The sequence below is a fragment of the Oxyura jamaicensis genome, chromosome Z, assembly GCF_011077185.1.
Source record: "Oxyura jamaicensis isolate SHBP4307 breed ruddy duck chromosome Z, BPBGC_Ojam_1.0, whole genome shotgun sequence".
NCBI lineage: Eukaryota > Metazoa > Chordata > Aves > Anseriformes > Anatidae > Oxyura > Oxyura jamaicensis.
In genome coordinates, this window is record NC_048926.1 from 327,741 (window position 1) to 350,968 (window position 23,228).

The following is a 23,228-nucleotide window of genomic DNA, read 5'->3' on the forward strand; positions in this document are numbered from 1 at the left end:
ACCTGGATAGACTTCTGAATTCTTCTGCCCTCTTTGCATGACTTATAAGGTCATGGGAATGTTCACAAAAACAAAAAAATAAAAAAACAACACCATAACTGAGTAAGACAAACTTAAGAATTCATTGTGCCAATTGAAGTACTTGAAATAGTAGAGAAAACATCACCTTACAGCTAAAAAAAAAACCTGCGTGTGTGGTAGGGAGTAAGTTGCTACCAACATTGTTACCAGCATTTTATCTTTCAAAAATACAACTTTTTCTACAATTATATTTGGATCTCTAATAATTTGAATGACTCAACATGTATAAAAATGACAAAATGAGGTTATCATCTACTGAATTCTTGATAAAGTGTCTTTCTTACCTCAGATTCATCCCTTTGATCATTATTTTCTTCATCTTGACCACCATTTTTTGGCATATAAGCCATCTTCAGTCTCAAGAAACCCTTTACACGAGATTTGTGGCTAGAAAACAAGGAGAAGCATTTCATTCAATAGCCCTTAAATAGTTTCAAATAATAAATCTCGAGGTAAGAAACGTTTTAAAATACAAAGGTCTTCCCCCTCACCTTCTTGGTCTGAGAAGGAAATCCTTAAACGTGTATGGCCTTTCCATGGTTGGGTCTTCAGTCTGCAAGTGTTTAAGAAAATGGCACGTTAAAGTGCTTGCTTACATGTACAGAGATCTATAAAGAACATTCACATCACAGACCAACTGAGACTGCTAGAGAAGATTTGTTCACGTAACAAAGTTATAGCAGGCAGTCCTGCTACACTAGATTACAGTGGGTGGCTGTTTAATACGTAGCTGCAGAAGAGGGCCACTAGATGTCACTGCAAATACCAGTAACAGCCTGAACCAAGTCTTGTTAGTAAGTGCACAGAAACGTTCATAACTCAGTGAAAGCTGGGAAAGACCCAGTAAACAACCCAACAGCATCATCAGAGAAGGCTGCATCCACCTGAAGCAGTATTTTGAATGCACTTTAGAAAGCTATTAAATGAAATATTCTTCAGTTGGCTTTCATTTTTTATTTCAAAGCTGCTGAACCTTTCAAAATCAGTTAAGACTATATGAATTATGAAATTCTGTATAAAGCAGATTAGCAATACTATCAGGCCGACAGATCACATTTTCTGATTTCCACTTAATTATGTTTCATAAAGCCTTAAATCTTAAAAACTTTCTATTACATGAGAATTTCAGCTTCCTTATCAAAGTAAGTTACATCCATTGAGACTGTGAGATCAGGAACTTTATAGGTACAAAACTAGAGATTGAAAAATGGCTAGGTAAATAAAAGAACCAGAGGCCCATATACATATTTAATCTTTGGACTGTTTGGGGTACATTAACCTCTTGTACCATTGGGGCTGACAGATGGGAAGCACGAGCTGTGTTACACTGAAAAAGTAAGCACATTACCATACATGCTCCAATAAAGACCTGGCATCTAGTACCTTGGACTACCATGAAACTTTCTCAGAATGAGCACCAAGTTAGCAAGAATGTTACTCTGTTCTGCCACCTACTAAAAAAAAGTGGTGGTACATCTAGAATCCCTTTCCAGCCTTATCCTTACAAACAGCAATGCTTTTTGTGTCCCATTCCTCTACTAAACCTTTATAAACACAGAATAACCTGCCTCCCAGATTACTAATCAGTAAAAGCTTTATTGTCTGTGGTATTTCAAAGTCAATAAATAATAACTTAAAAATGAAGCGTAACTCATGATCTCAGATTTTATATCAAATGCCAAACGGTCTTTCACGGAATAAACTCTTATCCTGCAAGGCATTTCCTGCATTAAGTTTCCACTTAATCTGTGTGAGACAGACTTCCCATTTTCTCAGTGAGAGAGTGGATTATAATCAAATCGAGGACTTTAAAGTATTGCTTTTTAGTACTCTCATCTGTATGCAACGTGCATTAAAAAAGAAGCTGTGTATTTTAAGTAAATATTGCAGATAGCAATTAGTGCCAGAGAAAACCAGGATTTTGCCAAACAAATCAGCAGCACAGTTAGAATGAGAAAGAAAATATTTGTTAATAACTGCTCCATGATCTCTCATGGAGCATACTGGAAGAATGAATGAGGAAAACACTGATTAGAACGTAAAGAATTATAGTATGCTTCTCTGAGCATCAAATTAGTACACACACCTTGATGAGCACGGTGTTAGTAACTGACAGAGTGTGAGAACAGCCTGTGGGAGACACTTCATGTTAGAGCCAGAAACAGAACAAATGACAGCTCTGAGATGTGTAGTACAAGTTTTCCAGGAGAAATTTTGGAGAAAAAAAAGTTGTTTCTGGAGCTAAACAAATTATCTGCAAGTATGGAGAGTTAAGAAGGATTTTGTACGGGACTCACATTCACTTTGTAGTGAGCCTCAATGGGAGGAAGCAGGGAGTTCTGGACTACAACATTTTCTCATTTTAGATAATGAAATTTATTCTTCAATGGCAGCAAAGGAGCTCAGCCAGGCAATTTACATTTTCTATTTAAAGACAGCAGAAGACTTAAAAATAATTTCAAAGAGTAAGTTTAGCATTCCACTGTTTAAACAAGAGCTGGAGAGTGAGATGCATGCTTGTGTGCGAGGCAAGTCCCTGGGGAGAGGACAGCAGGGCTGTCATCGTCCTATAGAATGCCAAAGGAAAGCAGAAAGCTGCTAATTCCTCAAAACAGCTCACAGCCTGTGACATGCCTCTAGCTCTATCTCAACTCTTGCTGATGATTTTTAATTATTAAAATAACGTTTACTAAAAAGAAACTGTAAAATGCTACCTGACTGCAAAATACACATGCACTAATACGTCCCTCATCATTTTCTACTTCAGAGCACCACGTCTGCAGTACACATGTAGCTTCACACCGGAGGACTCTCTACAGTTGTGTATCTGCTACTTTGAGAGGGGGAATGTCTGTGCACATGCATGCGTATAAATGGAAGTATACACACAAATACGGACACAATAATACTAAAAAATGCTGCTAATATGCTAAGGAATGGAATAATGCTTTTTTCATCAGAATACATTTTTGATCCTTCCATCATATTCTTCACCTGTTACAGTTTATAAGCCAACAACAACAGTGTTATGACTCCAGATCAACCATAACAGATGTATCCAAATAAGCATAATTGCAAAGGTCACTGCAAAGCCATTTTCCTCACACAGTAACATCCATCAATAGCAAGGGGTCAAATTCAGGCAAAAATAACAATGCTCACGCCCCATGAGTACTCAATGCTCATGACACTTTAATCTGATGTAAATGTTTTTCAATAACTTCCATCATCCCCACGTTAAGCCATTCAGCTACAAAAATAAAAATAAAAACAAATTCAAGTTCACATAACTGGTGAAGACAAAGAGCACACTGAGACAAAAGCACTGCTTACCGGAAGATGACTAAGTGGCACATCCACCTGACCCAGGAAGTCGTCTCTAGTCTGTCAAATAGAAGAAAAAAAACAGAAAAAGAAGTCATTTTACTCCTAAAATTTTTACATCAGAAAAGCAAAAAATTATAAACAGTAATCCAAAGACAAGGAAGCAAGAATAAAGACGGTTTGGTACCATTATTTTAGCAATTACTGGTTTCTACCCCTTTATTGTTGCACATTATCAGTGGTTACAATTAACCTATTTCAGCAGAGCATTTTCTGTGACATTCCAAAATGCCTTCTTAGTCCACAGCGTCTACGTTAAGCATTGATGAAATTCAAATGTTTTCTGTGCCAACTCGTGTATAATTAAAAGCACAAAATAATAATCCACTCTTTGCATGAATTCTAGTCTCCATCCACATTTGAAAAAGCAGAGTGAAATTACAGTTCATCATGTAGCTGAAACGTTCATGTCATAGCTTGGTGGCTTTTTAACTTGTACTGTAAGGAAAACATTATATTCACATCTAAGGGGTACGGGAGGGGGAACATGACATCCTGTCAGTGAACATAGAACTGCATGAATTGTAAATATTTTTTCCCAAATAAGAATTTATCATTTTATCAAAGAGAAAACAAAGTATTAGAAAGTATTAAAAAAAAAAAAAAAAAAAAAAAAAAAGTAGAAACACTGCTGTTCCAGTGACTAAGAATGGTGACTTTGCGAGGAACAGTTAGGTACGTGCTCTTAGAGGCAGCCTTTTGGGAACTCCTGCCTCTCCCCCTCGCCGAGCTGACCACTCGCACGGCACTTCAGGCCTGACTTGTGGATGCAGCTACACCAGCGTTTGGGCCACACCGTGCCACCACAAGATGACTCACGCACAGTGTCTGTATGCAGATGACGACCACTCCTTTTCCATATTTACTTAAACAGAAGTCAAAAACCACCCAAAACGTGACAATGTTCTTTGCTGCCAGCTCGACCAGTCCCGTGTCTCGGAGGGAGCGGACCAGAGGCGCTGCTGGGAGGCAGCGGTGGGAGCTGTCCTCCAGGGAAGGCAAGGAAGGCCTCCCGGCCACCTCCCAGCCTGCCACGCCGCAGCACAGGTTAGCTTTGGAGCAAGCACTGCCAGCAACCGCCTGAAAACAGGTCTCAAGGTTCATGTCATCTATCTCATCTCTCCAATGCTCAGCAATGCTTGAAGACGCTCAGACTGGACCATAGGCAGTGGCCAAGTCACCCATTCACAGCCACTGCTCTAGGCAGTGCAGAAATTCCCACAGCGTTTCTCAGTGCCCTTCCAGCAACGCCCTTCCAAGGGCTGACAGAAGGAGAGGAACACGACATAGTAGCAGAGGTGGACAAACTAAGCATAGACTTTGAGAGGGAGAACATGCTCTGTTACCATTCACTTCACACTTCAGTAAAACCTAGAAGAAAATAGCTCTCAACAATTTTCTCACAAAACAGTAACATCTGTTCAATCAATATATTCAAGAGCAGTAGATGTAATTGTTCAGTGGAAAATATTTGCGTGCTGACTGGACTGTGATTTCTTTAAAAACTTTGTATCTTTACAGCACTGCTCAGGCATTGTCTTTATCATTTAGAGACACCTCAAAACTAAGTCAACTTTTTTTCACAAATCACTAGTTTTTCCAATTAACAGTTTCACCCAAAGAGCAGGCAAAGCTGCAAATTCAACTAAATCTCAGGGGCCATTTTTCTTTAAAAACTGTCAGGTAAATTCCATCCAGCTCTAACACATCCCATACGCAAATCAGGAAAGCAGACCACCTCCCTGCTTGAATCACATACATGTGGATCTGACGATGTTCCCTGCTGGTAAGTAACAGAGGGCAACACAGAAATAAAACCAAGGAGAACACAGGCGGCACAGTTCGGCACTGCACGGGGAGATTCCCTTCTGCCCTTGGTGCTGCACCACCTCAAAATGCCACGTGTCCCAGGAGCTCGCTGGTATCGTGAGGTACCCAGACTGTGCTGGAGCGCTGCCCCAGGGGACGTAAGCTGCACAAAGCGCACACTCCTTTGAGACAGGTCTGATCAGACTGCAGGAGCTGGGGCAAGATCCCCGCTGTGGGGAGGCCGAGCCCTATGACAAGGAGACTGTACGTGAGGTACCAATAAGTTTGTAAAACAGTAGCAATCGAGCAGAAAATACCAATTCTTGCAGCTTATTAACAACTTGGACAACGAAGAGAATATTTTCTTAAAGCCTGTAAAAGTGTATTTAATTGCATACAAATATATAATGCTTCCAGTGCTATGCACTCATGCGTAAATGAAAAATAATTCCCTTTCAAATCAATTTATTTTAAAGCCAGAATAAACCCTATATTTGCAACCTATGCCTACCACCATTTTTTGTCCTATTTAAAAATGATGGCTTCCAGCATTTTGATGTAGATTTGACTGTTGAATATGATGCTTCTGAAGGAATGAAATTTTGGCAAGAGATGAGATATAAAGTAATTAAGTAGCATATACGTATTTGCTTTGTGAGCCAGTCACCATGCTGGATTTATGCTTGGTATTCATTAATCTTCTAAGATAGTGGTTTTCATAACAAAGCATATTGCATTAATCAAAAATCAACTGTCTGTCAGGGAAAACCATTTCTGCCAGATACTGTTAACGATACCAGGTATCAGCCCTAGTGAATCCCAAATAACCTGCTGCTTATTTATAACCACAGTATGCACAGAATTCCAGGAAGTACATGCTACTGCTTTCAAGCCAAGTTTACATATTTCTCATAGCAAAGCATTACATTTAGTATTAAAATTCATATTTTATATGATAACATAACAAAAACGCTGTTTCTGCCATGAAGAGCATAAAGTCCTACAGTCCCCAAAGCACGGACGCATGCTGCTGTGCTATAAGCTCATGGAGCAATGCAAATAAAAATTGTGCCTGCACCAAGGAGCTTGTCTTTTCTGAACTTAAAGTAAAAACAGCTAGCGTATTTTTAATTATGGAGTTTTGATTATTAATCTTATCAGCTACCAGAAATAACTGGTAACAGGCATTGCTCTTAGGGAATTAACGCGTTTCTCCCTTACTATTGGCAAATAGCAAGTACGTTCCACATCCCACTTCAATACAATTATTCCAGTATCAACTAATTAGAAAAAAACTATGCATACCTATTTCTAGACCTGATTATGCAGCTTTTCATTCAAGAAAAACACAGCTCGTGCATGTGGAAAATGTTCTTTACTGTCCAAATATGAAGCAGGTAAGTATTTAACATGAGGAAAAAATAACTGCATGGAAATTCTCTTTGAAACACCACTTGAGCAAACCTAAAGATGCTTTTATCATGTGGTCAGAGACGGCATCAAGAGCAAGATGCCTGGCCTTGAGGACAATTCCTTCAGCCAGGTGACAGATGCTCCAACCAGAAGAGGCTCTTTACAGGACCTGCTGCTCACTAACACAGATGATCTCATTAGGGAGGGCAGGGCAGAACATTAATTGCCTGATCTAGTTTGCTATGTGACTCTATAAATAATTTCACTGGAATGACTGAGGAGGATGGATGGTACAACAAGGAGGTAGGAATTCGAGCTGGAGGGCCAGGACAGGCATGTGTTGGGAAAGCTCACGAAGAGGTTCCCACTGAATGCTCTTGAGAAACCGTGCCATTCATTGCCTCTGCCTGGGAACTGGGAACACCTGCAGACCACTACAGGGATCTCATCATCTGTACGTGAAATGTAAGTGGTGGACAGAAATGGGAAGACATAAGAAGAAGAAAAAATAAAACTGAAAGATACAACAGAATCCATGTTGCTTTATGTTGACACTCATCTGTGATGTGGAGGTGAGTCCTGATCATCTGTGGTTATCAACAATCCCACACTCCACCCACCTACAATTCCCATGGCAGTTTTAGTTAACCATGGTGTTCCCAGCTTCCCCACTTAAAAATTGTTGTGTACTATTGCTGTGCACTGTTTCAACAGATGCCACATTCCAGTCCTGCTATTGCTTGATTTCAGAGCTGGGTGACACAACCCTATAGTAACTTCGATGGCACGAACAGACTGATGAGTTGCAGAGCCCATGTTATCTTTAAATAAATAAATGAAAGTTATTTCCAATCTTTTCAAATCACTGACAGACTAGCAGGGTGACCCCTAACATGACAGGAACAGCTGTGTGAAGGACGCTCCTGTGGACATAATTCATTGATTATGGACCGCAATATGGGCAGGTAGGGGGACATCTGTGCAGGCACTGGATGTGAGGGACACGCTTCCAGGGCCAGGCCCTGAAAAAGGCTGGGCGGCACTGAACTGATCTGAGATCAAGCTCTCCCTTAGAAGTGCACGGGCTGGACAGGTGAATGCAGGGACAAGAAGGCAGAAGTGTAGATTTGCACTTCTGCAGCATACTCATCCATCTTAAGGGGGTTGCAGAGGAAGAACGTGAACGCAAGACCTACAAGCTGCAAACAGGGCTACATAAAAAGCCAAGAGAGGAGTTGTATTGTACAGGCAGTTCTCAGGTGTTTGGTGAAAGGCCTAAGGGTCAGATCTTTCTCTTCTGTTGTTATTTTCTCATCTTTCTTTCATGCCTAACACCAGGAGCTCCGGTGTTAGGGGACTCAGTAATGCAGCGCACCGCCATGACGTGCCCTGGCGTGTATCCAAACAAGGCTGAGGGGCTGTTATCATTAGGGGACAATTTAACACTGCCAGCCTTAGTTGCAAAGAATGATCAGTATGTCAGCATACATCAGCCCCTCAAGGTGCAGAAGTGCATGAGGCTTTGGGGAGATACAAGCGAGCTTTAAGCTGATGTTTTCTACAAGTCAGCAGCTAATGATGTGGCTTAAGCCTAGAGAAAGTGGCAAAATAAACTGAACCAATGATGAAAAAACTGAGGTCATGAAGAAGCGATTATCGCAATTGAGCAAATTCAGCTGCCAAATTATTATAAAACAGTATAAAATTAAGCAAGAATTAAGCAAATTTTACTTATGCATTACTTAGGCCCTGCACTTAAGATATGATATATCACAGCCAAATGTCACCGAAAACCTTCCCAGAGTTTTAAAAACTCTCCCCTCTATAGCACTACATCTTCAGAGCATAAATACAATAGAGTTGCACATACCAAAAGTGAAAAAACTACTCAAGAGCAGAAAATACCTAGCAGCTTTAGAGAAAACTACACAAAATCACATATTTTACCTGGACAGAGAGCTCTTTTCACCTCAATTAGCAAACTAAATACATTACACAGTGTTGTAACAATGAAGCAAAGTCCTGCTTTTGTCACTTCATGAACAAAAACAGCACTGTTTTTCTACCTTTTGTTTTGTTTTTGTAGAAAAGTGTTACATTTTTTGCAGAAGGAGATCCAGTTAAGTCAGGCCTGGCTTGCCTTTGGTAGCCTCTGCTGGCTTTTCCCAGTCTCCAGCTTCATTTGGCTTGGAACAGTTCCCAGGCAGACTCGTTCCTGTACTTTCCCAGGACTGAGGTCCTGTAGTTTCCAGGTTCTCCTTCCATCCATTTGATGGAACTTGTGGTCTCCATCGCTCACCTTCACACGCTCAAACTTCTCGCGTACATGAAATGCGACTCCAGCTCCTTCCGTTCCCGTTTTTCTGAAGGAGGTTGTAGCCATCTGCTGCTTTCCCACTGCACTACTGTGACTCCCACAATGTCATACCTCCGCCTGGGCACGGAGCTCCCTCTTCCTCCCATTCCTCCTCCAGATGATGTGGGCTGGCATAGATGCACTTGAGGTGGCGGGGCTCGGGGTTCTTGCCTTTGGAGAGGGCTGGGGAGCAGGAGCAGTCCTGCTGGCAGAGCCTCAGCTCGGCTGCCTCGGTGAGTCTCTGCTGTAAGCGCAGTATGCACGTGTAGCGCTGAATTGTAAACTGGGGTTTTGATTGAGGAGGAAAACTCATGTACCAGTCAAATGAGATGATATGTCTAACACTATTTTCAATCTCTCCTTGCTACCACAATAACGATAAAAATAGCCTAAAAAAAAAAGCCAGTTACTAACTCTACATTTCATAGGAAATGGAAGACTTCACCTGTAAAAATTGTTCCTGTACCAAGCATTTATTAAAAATACATTACAAAACTAAGTCCACACTTTTTACATACAGAAGTAGCTCATGCTTTATTTCTATAATTTAAGACATTACAAAGAAAGAACTAAAATTAAGAGAGGGGATACTTAATGCTGAAGTAATTAGATTAGAATTATAATATATTATTACTGAAATTATCAGAACTTCTGATTTTAGAAGGTGGCATTTAAATTTTATTCAAATGCTGAAAAAAATAGGCATTCAGAAATCTAAACTTAGTGTTCCTAAAAGCACAACCACCACAGGGCAGTAGGTACATCACTTCTAAGGAACTGCTTTCACATTTGGCAACATTTAGTTGCTTCTGTCAGATTTGTTAAGTGTGTAATACTATCCTCCAGTTTTCACCTAACACCTGAAAGGTGCATTTTTTTTGTTTTGAATCTAGTTCTTTTTTGCACTATATCTTTTGTAGCAGAAAACATTCAGCATTTTTAAAAATTTGAAGACATTTCAGTAATACTTTCTACATAACAAAGTGGTTCAGGAAACAATATTTTACATCGCAAACTTAAGTTTCGTTGTTGAATTTGAATGTACTGTTTATTTATTATTTATTTATTTTTTAAATAGCTCTGTTGAAAAAGGGGCTATGTGAAATTTTGATTTGGAGTCAGAATTTACTACCTAACAATAAAGTTAGTTCAGTGTTTGTGTTCAAGGCACACAATACTGTAATGCATAAAATGAACCACAGGAAAAAACAGAACTCATGCCAGTGGCTATGCTTTTTCCTATTCCAACCCTGTCGTAAAGTGAAGGTACTGCAAAAAGACCCAAACTTCATTTCCTAAACAATTATCTTGTCATTCATTTGTGCAGTACTAAAAGAACATTTACTGTTCCTCTAACAGCACTCACACAAATTTAATACTAGAACAGCCATTTCAGTTAGTCATATTTTAGTTTCCCTAATATTTTCTGTCTCACTGCAAACTCCCATCTGTTGTGGCGACACATTGATCTGAATGATGCCTTTAAATTACAGATTGGCTTTTTAAGGAGTTACTGGGAAACGGTAAATTAAAAAACAGGGCGAACCAGTAGGTTTCGCTGTATTATCCTGTATGTGCTAATGATCGCCCCTGGAATACTGCTGCACATCAAAATGAATTTATTCTCATTCAGCCAGATCTATCACGGTACGACTTCATTACTGTAACCCCTCTGGTATCGTTTCCACCCATTAGGAATAGTTAATGAGAAGACACCGCACAATCGGTTCCCAGGACATTACACACACTTAGGCACGGCTGCTCAAGGCTAAGCCTTATCTCTGGCAAGATAAAAAAGCGTAACACCCAGACAGAGGCCCTTCACAGATTAAGCTAGAAATAAAAGACACAGTTAAAGTTGCAGTTTCAGAAATGAGGCAGTAGTGCTCCCTAACTGTCGCAGCTGAGCAAGAAAAGTCTATTTCCTAGCGAGCACAGACAACTGTGACAACTAAATCCTTACTAAAATGGATTAAGGAAGCTGTAGTACATAAGCATAAATTACTTAACTTTTAAAATATTTGGCTTCTGTTGCCGCTGCTTATTTAAACATACTCATAGCCATCAAGCACTTACACCAACATCTGACGTGTAACTGAAAAATGAGTAACATCCCCCCCAAACTCTGGGCAATGCCAGAGAAAAGACAGCGAGTTAAAGATTTGTTCTTCATTACACTGAAACAGCTTCCTTGTTAGATCCCTCCTGTAATTAAGCTTATGACAGAGGAGTGCTGGAAGCAGGCTCCTGTTGCCTCCCTCTACGAGGGCTCCCAGCTTCCCAGAGCTCTCTCTACCTGTGGCACGCGAGCCAAGGGTACCCGGTGGTACCCACTGCTGGCAGCCCGGCTGTCCGCAAGCGGCCTCTGGGAAGAGGCAGAACAGAGCCCATGCGTGAGAGATGCTCAGCACAGGCCTGAGCTGGGAGAGGGTTGGGGAAAGACGAGCAGAGTCGCTGTGCTTAAGGGAAAGGACAGGCAGAAAGTCTCAAGCAAACAATGCGTTGGGACAGTTTCTGTCCCTTGTTCCATAAGAAATGAAGGAACAAATGAAAAAAACAACAGGACAAAAATGAAGTCATCTTATTATGAAACTTCACTATAACTCAGCAATTTACCACCATCCTATCCGTTAATACTCTAAGAGCGAAAAGGATTAGGTCACTCAGGACAATTTTTTAGAGCCACTGAAGTTGTATGTCTGTTGTCCTCTTGAAATTAAATATATATTGCCACTGGTACAGGGAGTGGGGACCAAAACATTTTTCACACTGTGCATGTTTGAGACTGCATGAGATTCAGTAGGGAATCACAATCCCTCATATCCAACAGAAAATTTTATTCAAATTCTATATTCTTGTGTATAAAAAACAATACTGAATTAAGAAAACAATTGCATTTTAGATAGGAAGCTAACTTTGCTAAAGTCAGAGCAAAATCCAGCCAGGTTTACAGCAGAAGGGTTGTTACAAGGAAGAGATGCTGGTGTCTCTCCAAAGCCCAAACAACTGGACTTCACTGCTTGGAGCTTTCCTCAGAGGCCCCAAAATTCTTCATGTGCTCAGACTCAATTTTTTTATTGCTTCTTGCCTGGGAGAGGATGCATGGAAGCATAGCTCAGCACACAGCTCTCGTGCAGCACACACCGCACATGACCGACCCCCAGGTTTTTCTTACCTTACAACTAGCAACGTACAGGCAGTGTGACTCTGAAGTTTCAAGCTATACTGCAGAAAAGTGATGTTGAACAAATGCAGCATAGGACACAGAAAACACCAACAACTTCTGCTGAGACTATGTGAAGAAAAAAGACTGAACAGTTATGATATTTCACAAAAATGTGTAAAATACAATATCAGATCCCACAGCTGGGGGTTGCAATGTGCTCCAATTAAGGGCCAGGGAAACGCTTTTCTTACAGATATGCAGACTGCCAAAGATCTAGAAGAATGAGAACCCAGGTCAAGTTTCATTCCAGCTGATGGATGTCCAGCACAGAAGGGCAGCTGCCTTCAGCTCCCTCTGTCAGGGAGGAGAAGCAGCTCAGTTGGATTAATGAACTTTTTCATCTGGGCAGACCTCTAATGACGACAAACAAAAGCCTCCAATGACTGCATTTCTCTGTCAGCTAGGTGCCTAAAGTTAGCTGGCATAAACGCAGGACTTGGCACTCTCAAGACAAGAATTCTGTGATCATCCCCACAGCACTGCCTTTTTTATTTAAATTCACCCCTTGTGCTCTAGCAAATGTTTGTACTTTTTCCTTTCAAAATTTTTCACTGTGAAGGACTGCTGCTCAGATAACTCCCCTTCAGAAACCAGTAATTCCCAAAGCCATAGCAAGGGGATTTCTGAAATGAAGTACAACCGTAGCTGGGAACTGCTAATAATGGTAATCAAGAGAGGCAGGCTTGGGGAACTCTGCAGTGGTGCACAGATTAAGCCGATTATAAGGAGCATAATTAGCTGGCAAATTGCTCATTAATACCGCCTTGTGTTGCAGACAATATGAACCATTCAAATGGCACACATCTTTTACCTTTCCTTCTTTCTCTATTACCATTCCTTCTCTTCCCCTCTTCGCCAATCTACTTATTCTACCTTTTGCTTAAGAAGCCCTACTTTTCCCTTTCTATTTCTTTTCCTTATCAATAACAGCTTAGCCTTCTATCCAGCCTTTTGGGTTTCAGCATACACCCGTCCTGCCATGACCAATTTTTTTTAGCATGCATGTACTTTCTTGGCAGAAAGCACTTAAGAAATAAAACCCACAGAACAGCCAAACGTAAGAGTATAAATGCTCTAGTGTGCTGGAGGGATTCATGTTCCCACTACAACGTATTCCACTGTTTATAACCCTATAACACGTCCTGGACAACTGCAGCAATTGAGATACAAGAGCTCAGGAAGCAACATGTGTGTATAACTCTCACAACCATGCTGAAAGATTACCAACAGGATAGCAAATAAAGTTAAAAATCAAAATCACCTCCTCCTAAAATTTTAGCTTTTTCTGCTTATTCTTGGAAAAAAAACAGCTGAAAAGTATGACAGCAGTCCTTTTTTCCTGTATTGTCTTGACCGTACACTAAGATTTGACAGGAGGAAGTCGATTATAGGTTTAGAGCATGTTGGAATGCAGCTGCCTTTGAAAACACTGAGAATACTTGACTTCTATGGGAACTGAACATGGACAAAACTGAAAATATCCTTAAGTCATATTTAATCATCTCAAATATTTTCTCTTCTATTTTAGAAATATTTCTCTCAAAATCTATCAAGAATAGAACTACTATTTTAATAAGGAGCTCAGAAAACAGAAGGATTATCTGGACATCATTTCCATAAGGCATAATGTGCATATATATTCTGCACGCACATGCGCAAGCAAGCAAGATGGCATACTTGGTTCATTTTCTAACCATTGATTTTTCACTCCGCAGCTCTTCCTTCATTTGCTGACTTTCTCCATGTTAATAAAAGTAATGTGCAAGTAGGGATCTGTGGCAAAGAATTGTTTCAGTAGTGCAAAACCAGCTCTTAACAAATAAGCATACTTCAGTCACCCGTCACATGCACAAGTCCTTTCGTTGTGCTGATGTAGGAGTCCTTTATTACAGAGTACCTCAACTTGTTTTCCTGAATATGTGCACTACTGCGTACCGTCAGCATAGCAGCACAATGACTCGTGACTCGAGATATAAAAGTCCCCAGTTTTCCATTCAAGAGACAGACTCATTCCTGCTATTTTGTACTCTCCTTAAGCATGCTATAGACTTGGGCATAAAGCCACTACAAGCAGTTCAAGGCAGCATGAAAGACCAGTAATCCCCACAGTGCTTTGAAATTCGCTGTAACCTGACCACGTAACACAACATACTCAAATGACCAGAGACAGGTTTTGAAAGCCACTAATTGTTTATCTGGCCCCTCATGAACTCTGAAAAAACACTTAGCTGTAGGGGCAGACAAACAACTAACGTTCAGACACACCGTGACTCCCACTGAGAGCAGATCTGTTGTGTCCAGCTACCAGAATCATGGCTCCTCCACCACAAAGCTTAGTCGCCTTTTATTCTGGAGAAACTGAAGGTGCATCTTCAGTAGCAACGTTCTAGAAAACTGAAATTTATACCAGCCCCAGTAAAATCACAGAAACAGGCTTTTGTTTAAAGACTGCATACCAGAGCTCCAGCGACATTTTCAAAACCCTGTTCCTCCTGAATGATGTGTGAGCGTCCTATAAATTGCCACGGATGAAAGGGATCAGAAGTCACATTAAGCGCCTTCTCCAAGTATTCAGTTCTATTACATTAGTAGCCTTCAACATGTTTATCTTGGACCATGATGCAGGCCTTTAGGTATGCAGCTGATGGAAGAACTGTAGACCGAGGTTAAACAAAAGAGAACAATGACAACGAAAGAAATGGTGAAAGTATCAGGGGGCAGAGAAATCAGATAGCAGTAACGGCAGCACAGAAAGCATGCTGACATTTATTCAGGCAAAATTTTCCAAAGCTACTAAGTAAGTTCTTTCAACAGTCTGATCCCAGCGGTACTTACGTTCGAGAAGGCATTACACTTGGCAGTATTCGAAGTAGTATTTTTGCTTTAATGATTTTCCTAACGTTAAGAGAAAATGCAGCAACTACCTTGTAAGAATTCTAAATGCCACATGTATCTGACCCAAGAACACAATATCTGCTATTTCCTTGGGCACTGAGGAGGAACTGCCATGCACTGACCAGAGAGAAATAAGAAAAGTGCCCTGTGATTAGGTGATTTTGGCTTATTTAATTCTTTAAGAAAAAGATAGTTACAAGTTCATGTAGCTCAGTCAAAAATATTTCCCGTAAGGTCTCTACAGTGGGTAACTACTCACTCAGGTTGCAGTCAAACAACAGTGCAATTGGTGATACAATTTCTCAGTGTGAAAATTAAAGAACATAAGTAAGATTTTGTACAGCACATTACTTTTTTAAACCAGTGACCAATCTATGTTGTTTGTATCCTGTACAGTGAGTTGACGCTTACATATTTACTTTTGATTATAACAAAACCAACAAAAAACAAACAAACAGGAAGGGCAGAGACTGCAGAAATATTTGCTGCAACTGTTTGGTCAGAAATGCTAATTCCCGTAAAAATCAGGAGCCTAAAAAAAGGCAGCAGAGTGCTCTCCAGCTCCGAGCTCTCAGAAACTTGAGAGAAGGAGACAGCATTAGCTGTGGAAGGGCACACAGCGCAAGGAAAACACACACATCAGCTCCATGGAGAATGGAGCTGGTGCTGCAAACTGAAGACTCCGAATTCTTTTCTCCCTCCTCTTCCCGCATCTGTTTTGGCTGGCATCCGGCACAAGAAATACAACTGATGTCACCTGCCCAGCTGAGCACTGCTGTGATTCACTGCTCAAGACAAACACAAATCTGAAAAGCAGGCAGACAGCTCAGCAATCTGGGGATAGGCAAGGGTGTTCACGCTGAACTGCTGCCTGGAACGGCAGGGCTTCGACTTGCCAGGTACCGTTTCCTCCAGCACAGATCGCTGCTCTGTCACCTCCCAGACTCCCAACTGCTTATTAGCTTTTTTTTGTGAGTGGCATCAGGGCAAAGTGACAGGTCACAGAACAAACAAACGCTGACCAAAACAGATGTAAAAAGTAAAGCAGCCAGTGTTTAAGCTCATTTGCAGCGAGCAGATCACACCAACTCTCAGCGACTGAGCATGCTTTGTGAACCCGATGCACCGCCTCGGGACCTCCTGCACTTCAGGAGCCGTGCTTCTCCCTCACACCCCTGGAAAAGGAGAACTGCCTGGCTGCATGCCCCGACAGAGTTAAACTGCCTCCCCTATTTCCATAGGCTATCAGGGGTATGAGAGACAAGTGTTTAAGGTAAGGTTATGAAGTTTTCCCTGCCGTAATTCTAAGTAACAAACTGCTTATTGAAATAACACTGATTTTTTAGTATCAGGAAAAATTTAGCTGTATTGTTGAACTCCAAAGCTATCTGGTCCTACTGGGGGATAAAGATGCATCTATTTAACAGGAAATTAAAATATTTTGCTTCTGTGTACAGATAGAGCCTGAAAATTTGGACAATTAATTGATCCAAATTCACAGTATTTACACGTTTATACAGGGAAAACAAGCAGCTTCTCTATGCAATCCCTTCTCCACCCCATTTATTTTTATTTCTCTTAAGAGAAAGCTGAATATGAAAAAACTAGCATAACACAACTCTAATTCTCTAAGATAAAACCACTGCAAGGTTTTCTGTGGGGATGGCAGTAGTAATACACTGCACACATCCAGTTTTTATTTTTCTGTTTTCCCAAGAAGTAGAAAGTGCGGTTTGCATTTATTTGAGATATTTGCATTAGGGGGACATTGCAAGTCCCATAATAGTAAAACATGGTTGTATTGGACAAAAACAGATCTGTTAAGATCAGCTTCCCACATCTAAACCACCACTATTAAGTTTCTCAATACTCAGCGACCACATTGTTACCTACGAAGCCCACTACGCAAAGAACAAAACGTATTTCACGTGCTTAGTTAAGATCAGGCATTTAATCTCCTGAATTAAGAATGTGCAACAGATCTTAAATAATGTCACCACAAACGCATGGATTTCTGAAAACCCCTTTGGTTTTGGCTTTAAGCACCAGAGTAGCTTTTTAAAAATTATTTTTATTTATTTTTACATTTTATACTGCATATATTACCTAAAACCTTCCGAAATTGCTAGTGTATAGCTTCACTCCAAAGGAATAGTTTTTTTCTAAATTGATTTAATTAGCCATTAATATTTATGCCTAGAATTTGACTCACATAAGCATATTCAGGACCCAGATTACATACAAAATGAAAATAGTCTTAAACTCTACTTTCATTATACTTCCTGATATTCCTAACTTTACTTGCCTTTTTTCAGTGCTGTACATTGAGAGATAAAAGTAAAAACAGAGTTGATACCAACTTCTGTTTCCTAAAATTCAGAATCAAAACATTTGTCTTAAAATACCTTTCTCTGAGGCGCTTAGTGAACCGTATTATCATTCACCATGGGAGCAGGAAAAAACCTGACATCTTATTTTGGATGTAAATCAGTTCACCAAGGAAGTACGAGGTATCTAATCAGTATTTCACTGCCAAAGGAACAGCACAGCGGACCTTTCCAGAGGTGTACCAGTCTGAGCAACATCAGGAAAACACGGAGGCCTGCAGTCTCCTGAGGACAGCTGCCTTTCTCTGACCCTCACACAGGCGCTATGCAAGTAGCAGCAGACGCTTTATCGCGTACGGGCTGTCCTTTGAGGCGAGCGACCAGCCTCAGCATATTTCCTTCATTCAGAAGCATTCAGTTACTGAAACTTTCCCCCAGAGAAGTACGTTCAGAGAATTTTATTTTTATACACACACAGCTGAACAGTAACACTTGCACAAGTGTTTGTGCAATGACCTATGATTCCAAGTGGAAGGGTTTATCTAGAGTAGGAGACAAAGTAGACAATCTGCAGAACGTTGCCAAAACGTGAGCAATGCACAAGACAAATTATTTACTTTAAAATGTGAGAAATTCAACTTCTTCCAGTGGCTCGGGAAGATTGTTAATTGCACGAGTTGGCAGACATAAGCCTGAGGACTGGAGCACTTGGTACCACCTTAGAAGATGATAGAAGTATCTGCACATTAATTTGTAAGTAGAGAACAGACTGAAACACACGGCCGAGTGAGACCCGTGGACTTGTCACTGAGCATACAAGTTCTGGTGCAGCTCTGCTGACTGGCTAATGGCAGCCAGATTACACCCTGCTTTCTAGGGGCACAGGTTCAGGCAGGCTTGTAACTAACTGCCCCTAATCTTACACCTCCACTCCCTACCTCTTCTCATCATTTTTAAAAGGATTACATTTGCTGTTATGCCTAGAACACGGCTTGGGCCAGAATTACTGCCCTGCAATTCCAGTTTGGGATTTCGTCCCACACTCTGGCAGATGCATGGCTGCATGCAGAGTAACACCTAGGCAGGAGCATGACATCCACGTAGCCAGCCTGCAGAGCTTCTTTGCTGTCTGAGAGCTATCTAGCTGAAGCCTCTGAAATTACTAGGGCTACACACAAGAAAGAAATGGTAAAGGGAAGTTAATGAGTGCAGCTTCAACCATACCGAAATCAATGGCAGAATTCCTAATAACTTCAATATGGACTAAATTTAGCCCCAGAGCTTCAAATCAGACAAAACTGTCAAAATTTTTCATGCTTATCGAAGCAATATGTGACAAAAACAAGTGAGCTGGACCTGCTAGAAGATCGGCTGCAGATACTGTTGCTATCTTCACTAACCCTTTTGGCTTACAGTGGTTATGGGTGGTTCTTTGCGGGAAGCAAATCCTGCTCCTCTTTTCCGCTCAGCTCATTTCTCATTTCTCTTTGGTCGTGTTCTCCCTCAGCCTGCATGGACAGAAGCCTAATCCCAACTCAGTAATGCACTGCTCCCACATCAGCTCCCAGCTGCCTCGGGAGCTGCAGAAAGAACCTTCTGCAAGGCTGGAAGTGAAAGGGGGAAAGCTGATAATGTCACAAGTACTATAAACAACATATATCAATATATATATACACACGCATATATATAAGAAAAAACCTTCCAGAGTTACTCTATGGCTTGATTAATATGCCTTGTAGAGCATCTATTGCAATCCTACACCTTGTAGCTGACGAATTTATTATTTATATGTACTTCCTTTGTGGCAAAAGAGACTACTTGAAAGTTAACTTTCTCTCAATATCACATTATTTGTATTTACCTCACAACTTGCATTTTATTTTCTTTTCAGCTGCTAACAATCTCCATGTACGTATTGGTACACATTTGGTGTAGAACACCTGAAAACCAGCAGCCCCAACGACATGCTGATTTTTACAAGCCAGGAGATATGCTTTGAGTGCACCTCAACAGTGGACAACTTTCCCTCAAAGACATGTTTATATAAAGGTCTGAATAGGCTTGTTTAACAAAACTTTGGAAGTATCTGAAAACAGGACATTGGTTCTAACACCTACAAAAAGCTTAGATCCCTTTGTGGTATAGCCTGCTGTAGGTGAACACAGGTGAACAAAAACCTGACATAGTAGGGTGGAAAACATGCAATACATTGTCAAATGAGATCTGCCAGAAATACTCACTAAGCCCAAAATAAAAGCATAGAACTGTTGGCTGGCCACACAACTTTGAGACAAATCATGGAGCCCTTAGATCTGTCTAACGCCCTCTGCCTCCCAGCCATTTCACTGGCATTCTCTTCATCCATCAGGTTCTGCAGCACTAGCGCTCTCAAGCTAGTTAATTCAATGTTCCTCATCCAACACTAAAGGCCTAAAATCACTGAACTGCAGGCAAATCTTTGTTCTATCCATAAAGAAATGATGAATCCCACTTCTGGGATGCTGCGGATTCAAACAGATTTTGGCTTCTCAGATGTGCTTGAGAAGACCCGTGAAGCAACGCAGGGCCCCTAACACAACTGTGTTCCCAAAGGTGGCCCAAGTCAGGAAACTGCAAGACAGAAAATCCTGCTTGCTTAAACTGGAGCTACTCTTGACAACGATGACAGACTACGTTCACAGGTCTGATAAAAGCACAAGGCTAACATTGCAAATCATGCAGATCACATTCTAGCAAATAGTTTATAAATCCCCATTTTTCTATGATAGAATATATATGGATAAATCCATTAGTCCCATTCATCATTTAATTTTTGCAAATTACACACATTGCTTACCTTTGGACAACAGACAGCTTCTGTAAGACATGCTAATGCAGACCCATAAGGCCAGAAATTCACCACATACAGCATATTTACCGCTTAAGGGAGAAATAAGTTCCAAAAAAATGTATTTAAAATCTCCTATGTTGTAAAACAAAAGAACTCCAACAACCTGTGCTTAACCAGATATATCAAATAGATATGCTGCTAATGCAAATAACTCATGTCCAAGGACATTTCGGTGTTACATTTCATATCATTCATTAAAAAAAAAAAATCATTAAAAGGTCACAACATTCCACCTGAAGCTTTCTGAACTGCAAAAGAAATGCTGGCTATCTGGATTAAGAAAGCGATCTACAACTTTCAGCAATGCTTTTGGGCATTAGCTTTTTTATTATTATTATTTTTTAACCTGAAAATATAGAGAGTAAAATATGAAAGCCATGTGAATCTCACAATTCAAACGTTCAAAGATGTTCTGTCCAGGATCAGAAACCTGTATTATGGATTGCTGAATTCTGAAAAGATGCATGTCAGTAAACACTGCTACATAACTGCAAGCTGCATCACCAAATATATTGCAGTTGTTTCCCAACAAGTATAGTTCACTTGTGTTTATAGTAATTCAGTGTGCTGGCAGGCACCCTCTGATAGAGTTTCTAAAAATACTGAAGTGTTAGTAATGCCGCAACTACAGCAGCCTCCGCTTCCAAATCTTTGGAGAGAGCACAAGATTCTGTGCAAGTAAAGGGAAGGAGATTCTAGTCAACTTTTCAACAATAATGTTTAGTTCCACTTTTATAGAATCTGAAGCAAATAATTGTCTTCTGGTAATATAAAACCCTGCTTGAAGCAGATGTCAAATAACTAAATAATTAAATGATTAGCATATTTGTAACCCAAAGACTTGACAGTGCAGATGTACTAAAACATAATTATATTACTGTTAAAATGCACAGAACTTAAACCAGAGCGGGGGGTGAGGATCATCCAGTATATGTGTAGAATGTAACATATAATTCTTAGCTTTAATAATAATGCTTCAAATTGTACTTAGCAATAGGAAAATGCTTTAAATAATTGTGATTTGACATGATCCCTTTTAAATAATATTGCTATCCACGTGTGGATGTGTTATGCTCTTTATTTACAGGACATTAAGTAGAAATTAAAAACAGCTCAAAGCAGAAAATTATTTTAGGAACAAAATACACAAACTGTTTTAAATGTTAACTTGATAAAACTTAGGCTTTAACTTTGTCAAGGAGGATACTTGTCAGCCTCCGATACCATGTTTGAAAGGATTTTCACTGTTTGACGAATAACTTAGTTTAATTTTGAAGTAGCTTGCTTTCTGTAATAAAAGCATTCAAAATAACTTACTCCAGAGCTTTATTTCTGTCTTTCCAGCAATCTGCTGGACACTAGAATTGATGTTGAAAAGGTAGGCTCCTGCTGTCTTGCTTCTCTTCATTATAAACACTGACTAGATTAATCTTTACCACTAAAATTTCTTTTAGTAGTAGGATTAAGAACATTAGACTTCAACAAGTAGCTGAAAAGAAGGCTAGTGAGCTCATACAAGTTCACGGCTGAATCTCCCTCGCGCTGAGCACAGAACTCCCACCTTACGGCCTCTCGTTCTTTTCCAGCCTACACAAACTACAGCCTGGGAACTCGGCTGACCAGGGAGGATAATTCTTTCCAACCTAGGCAGAAAGGGAAGATGAAGCTTTTACCAAAGCAATTGAAAAAGCATCTGAATTGACACCACAGTACACCGTGCAGTATGCATTTCATTTGCACAACTGATTTAATTAGAAACAGATTTTCCTTTTGCCTTTCGCTTCCTGAATAGCGCACGTGTCGGCCCCTCCCCGCCCCAGGCCTGAGGAGTGGGCACATCACGAACCTGGAAACAGGAATAGTGTTTTGGTAGTAACGCCTGGGCCTTTAACTTCAGAATCAGCTTCTTCCACGTACACAAGACAGCCCAGCGTTTGGCTGGGTAGATGGTAGTGGAGGAACTTAAAGAGAGTGAAGGTGATTTTTACCTCTTTTTGGCAACAGAAACCAGCCCAGTCATACTGCTGGTTTTATTAAGGTCTTTTTCTGTACATAATTGCAGTCTTTTGGAAGCTACCAATGCCATCTTACTAAATGAAAAACAACAAAAGCATCAGATTTTAGACGAATGTACACAGCAGTACGTTTTACAATGCTATGTAATCCAGAAACTAAGCTAACAGGATACATTTGGACTTAGAAGAGCTTTTTTGAACAAGAATAGTCACAAAATATGCATGTTCCTAAATTCTTCTCTACTTGATCACCTTTCTCAAACAGCTGAATAGTGCAAAAAGCCATGAACGCTCTGTATCTGTTTTATTACGTGCAATTCTCTGGGGCTAGCTCTCTACTGAAGCTGCTCTGGCTGGCACCTTCCGTGTTTAGACTGTGTCAGCATTTCCATTGTAAATCGAGGGCCTTATAAACTCAGCTTTAAAGAGATCACCGAGTACTGAGACTCAGCACCCAATTTTTCCATGTAGGAACAAATAGTTTATTACTGCTATTAAATAAAAATGTTATTTCCAACTCTTTTGGTCAAGACTTTATTTTGGTTTCTTTACAGAGAAGTACCAAGATTCAGCTTCCAGCAAGAAAAACGCCCAACAACAAAGTCTAATAAAATCAGGATACTTTACCAGGGAACTCTGGGGATGGACAGGGATAAGGTGAAGACAGTATTGCCAATTCTTCACTCTGAAAACTTGACTAAGAGAGATACCTAGATATCTATATACGAATAAAAGCACACTTGAAGTAGTTTTCAACTAACTAAATGGTTAGGATATTTGTAACCACTGAGGGATAGCATCCACCACCCCTACAGGCAGATGTGAGCGAAGT

At 40.4% G+C, this 23,228-nt stretch overlaps 1 protein-coding gene across 10 annotated transcripts in view; it reads right to left on the reverse strand.

The window, feature by feature from the left end:
- The window catches only part of NEDD4L (NEDD4 like E3 ubiquitin protein ligase), a 113,228-nt gene that overhangs the window by 36,662 nt on the left and 53,338 nt on the right, over window positions 1-23,228 (reverse strand). For all 10 annotated transcript variants that reach the window (XM_035310096.1, XM_035310103.1, XM_035310102.1 and 7 more), the window contains 3 exons: window positions 3,415-3,465; window positions 573-634; window positions 366-468 (listed from right to left, as the gene is read on the reverse strand). In XM_035310096.1, coding sequence (XP_035165987.1) covers window positions 366-468; window positions 573-634; window positions 3,415-3,465 — 216 coding nt within the window. The remainder of the gene's footprint in view (window positions 1-365; window positions 469-572; window positions 635-3,414; window positions 3,466-23,228) is intronic.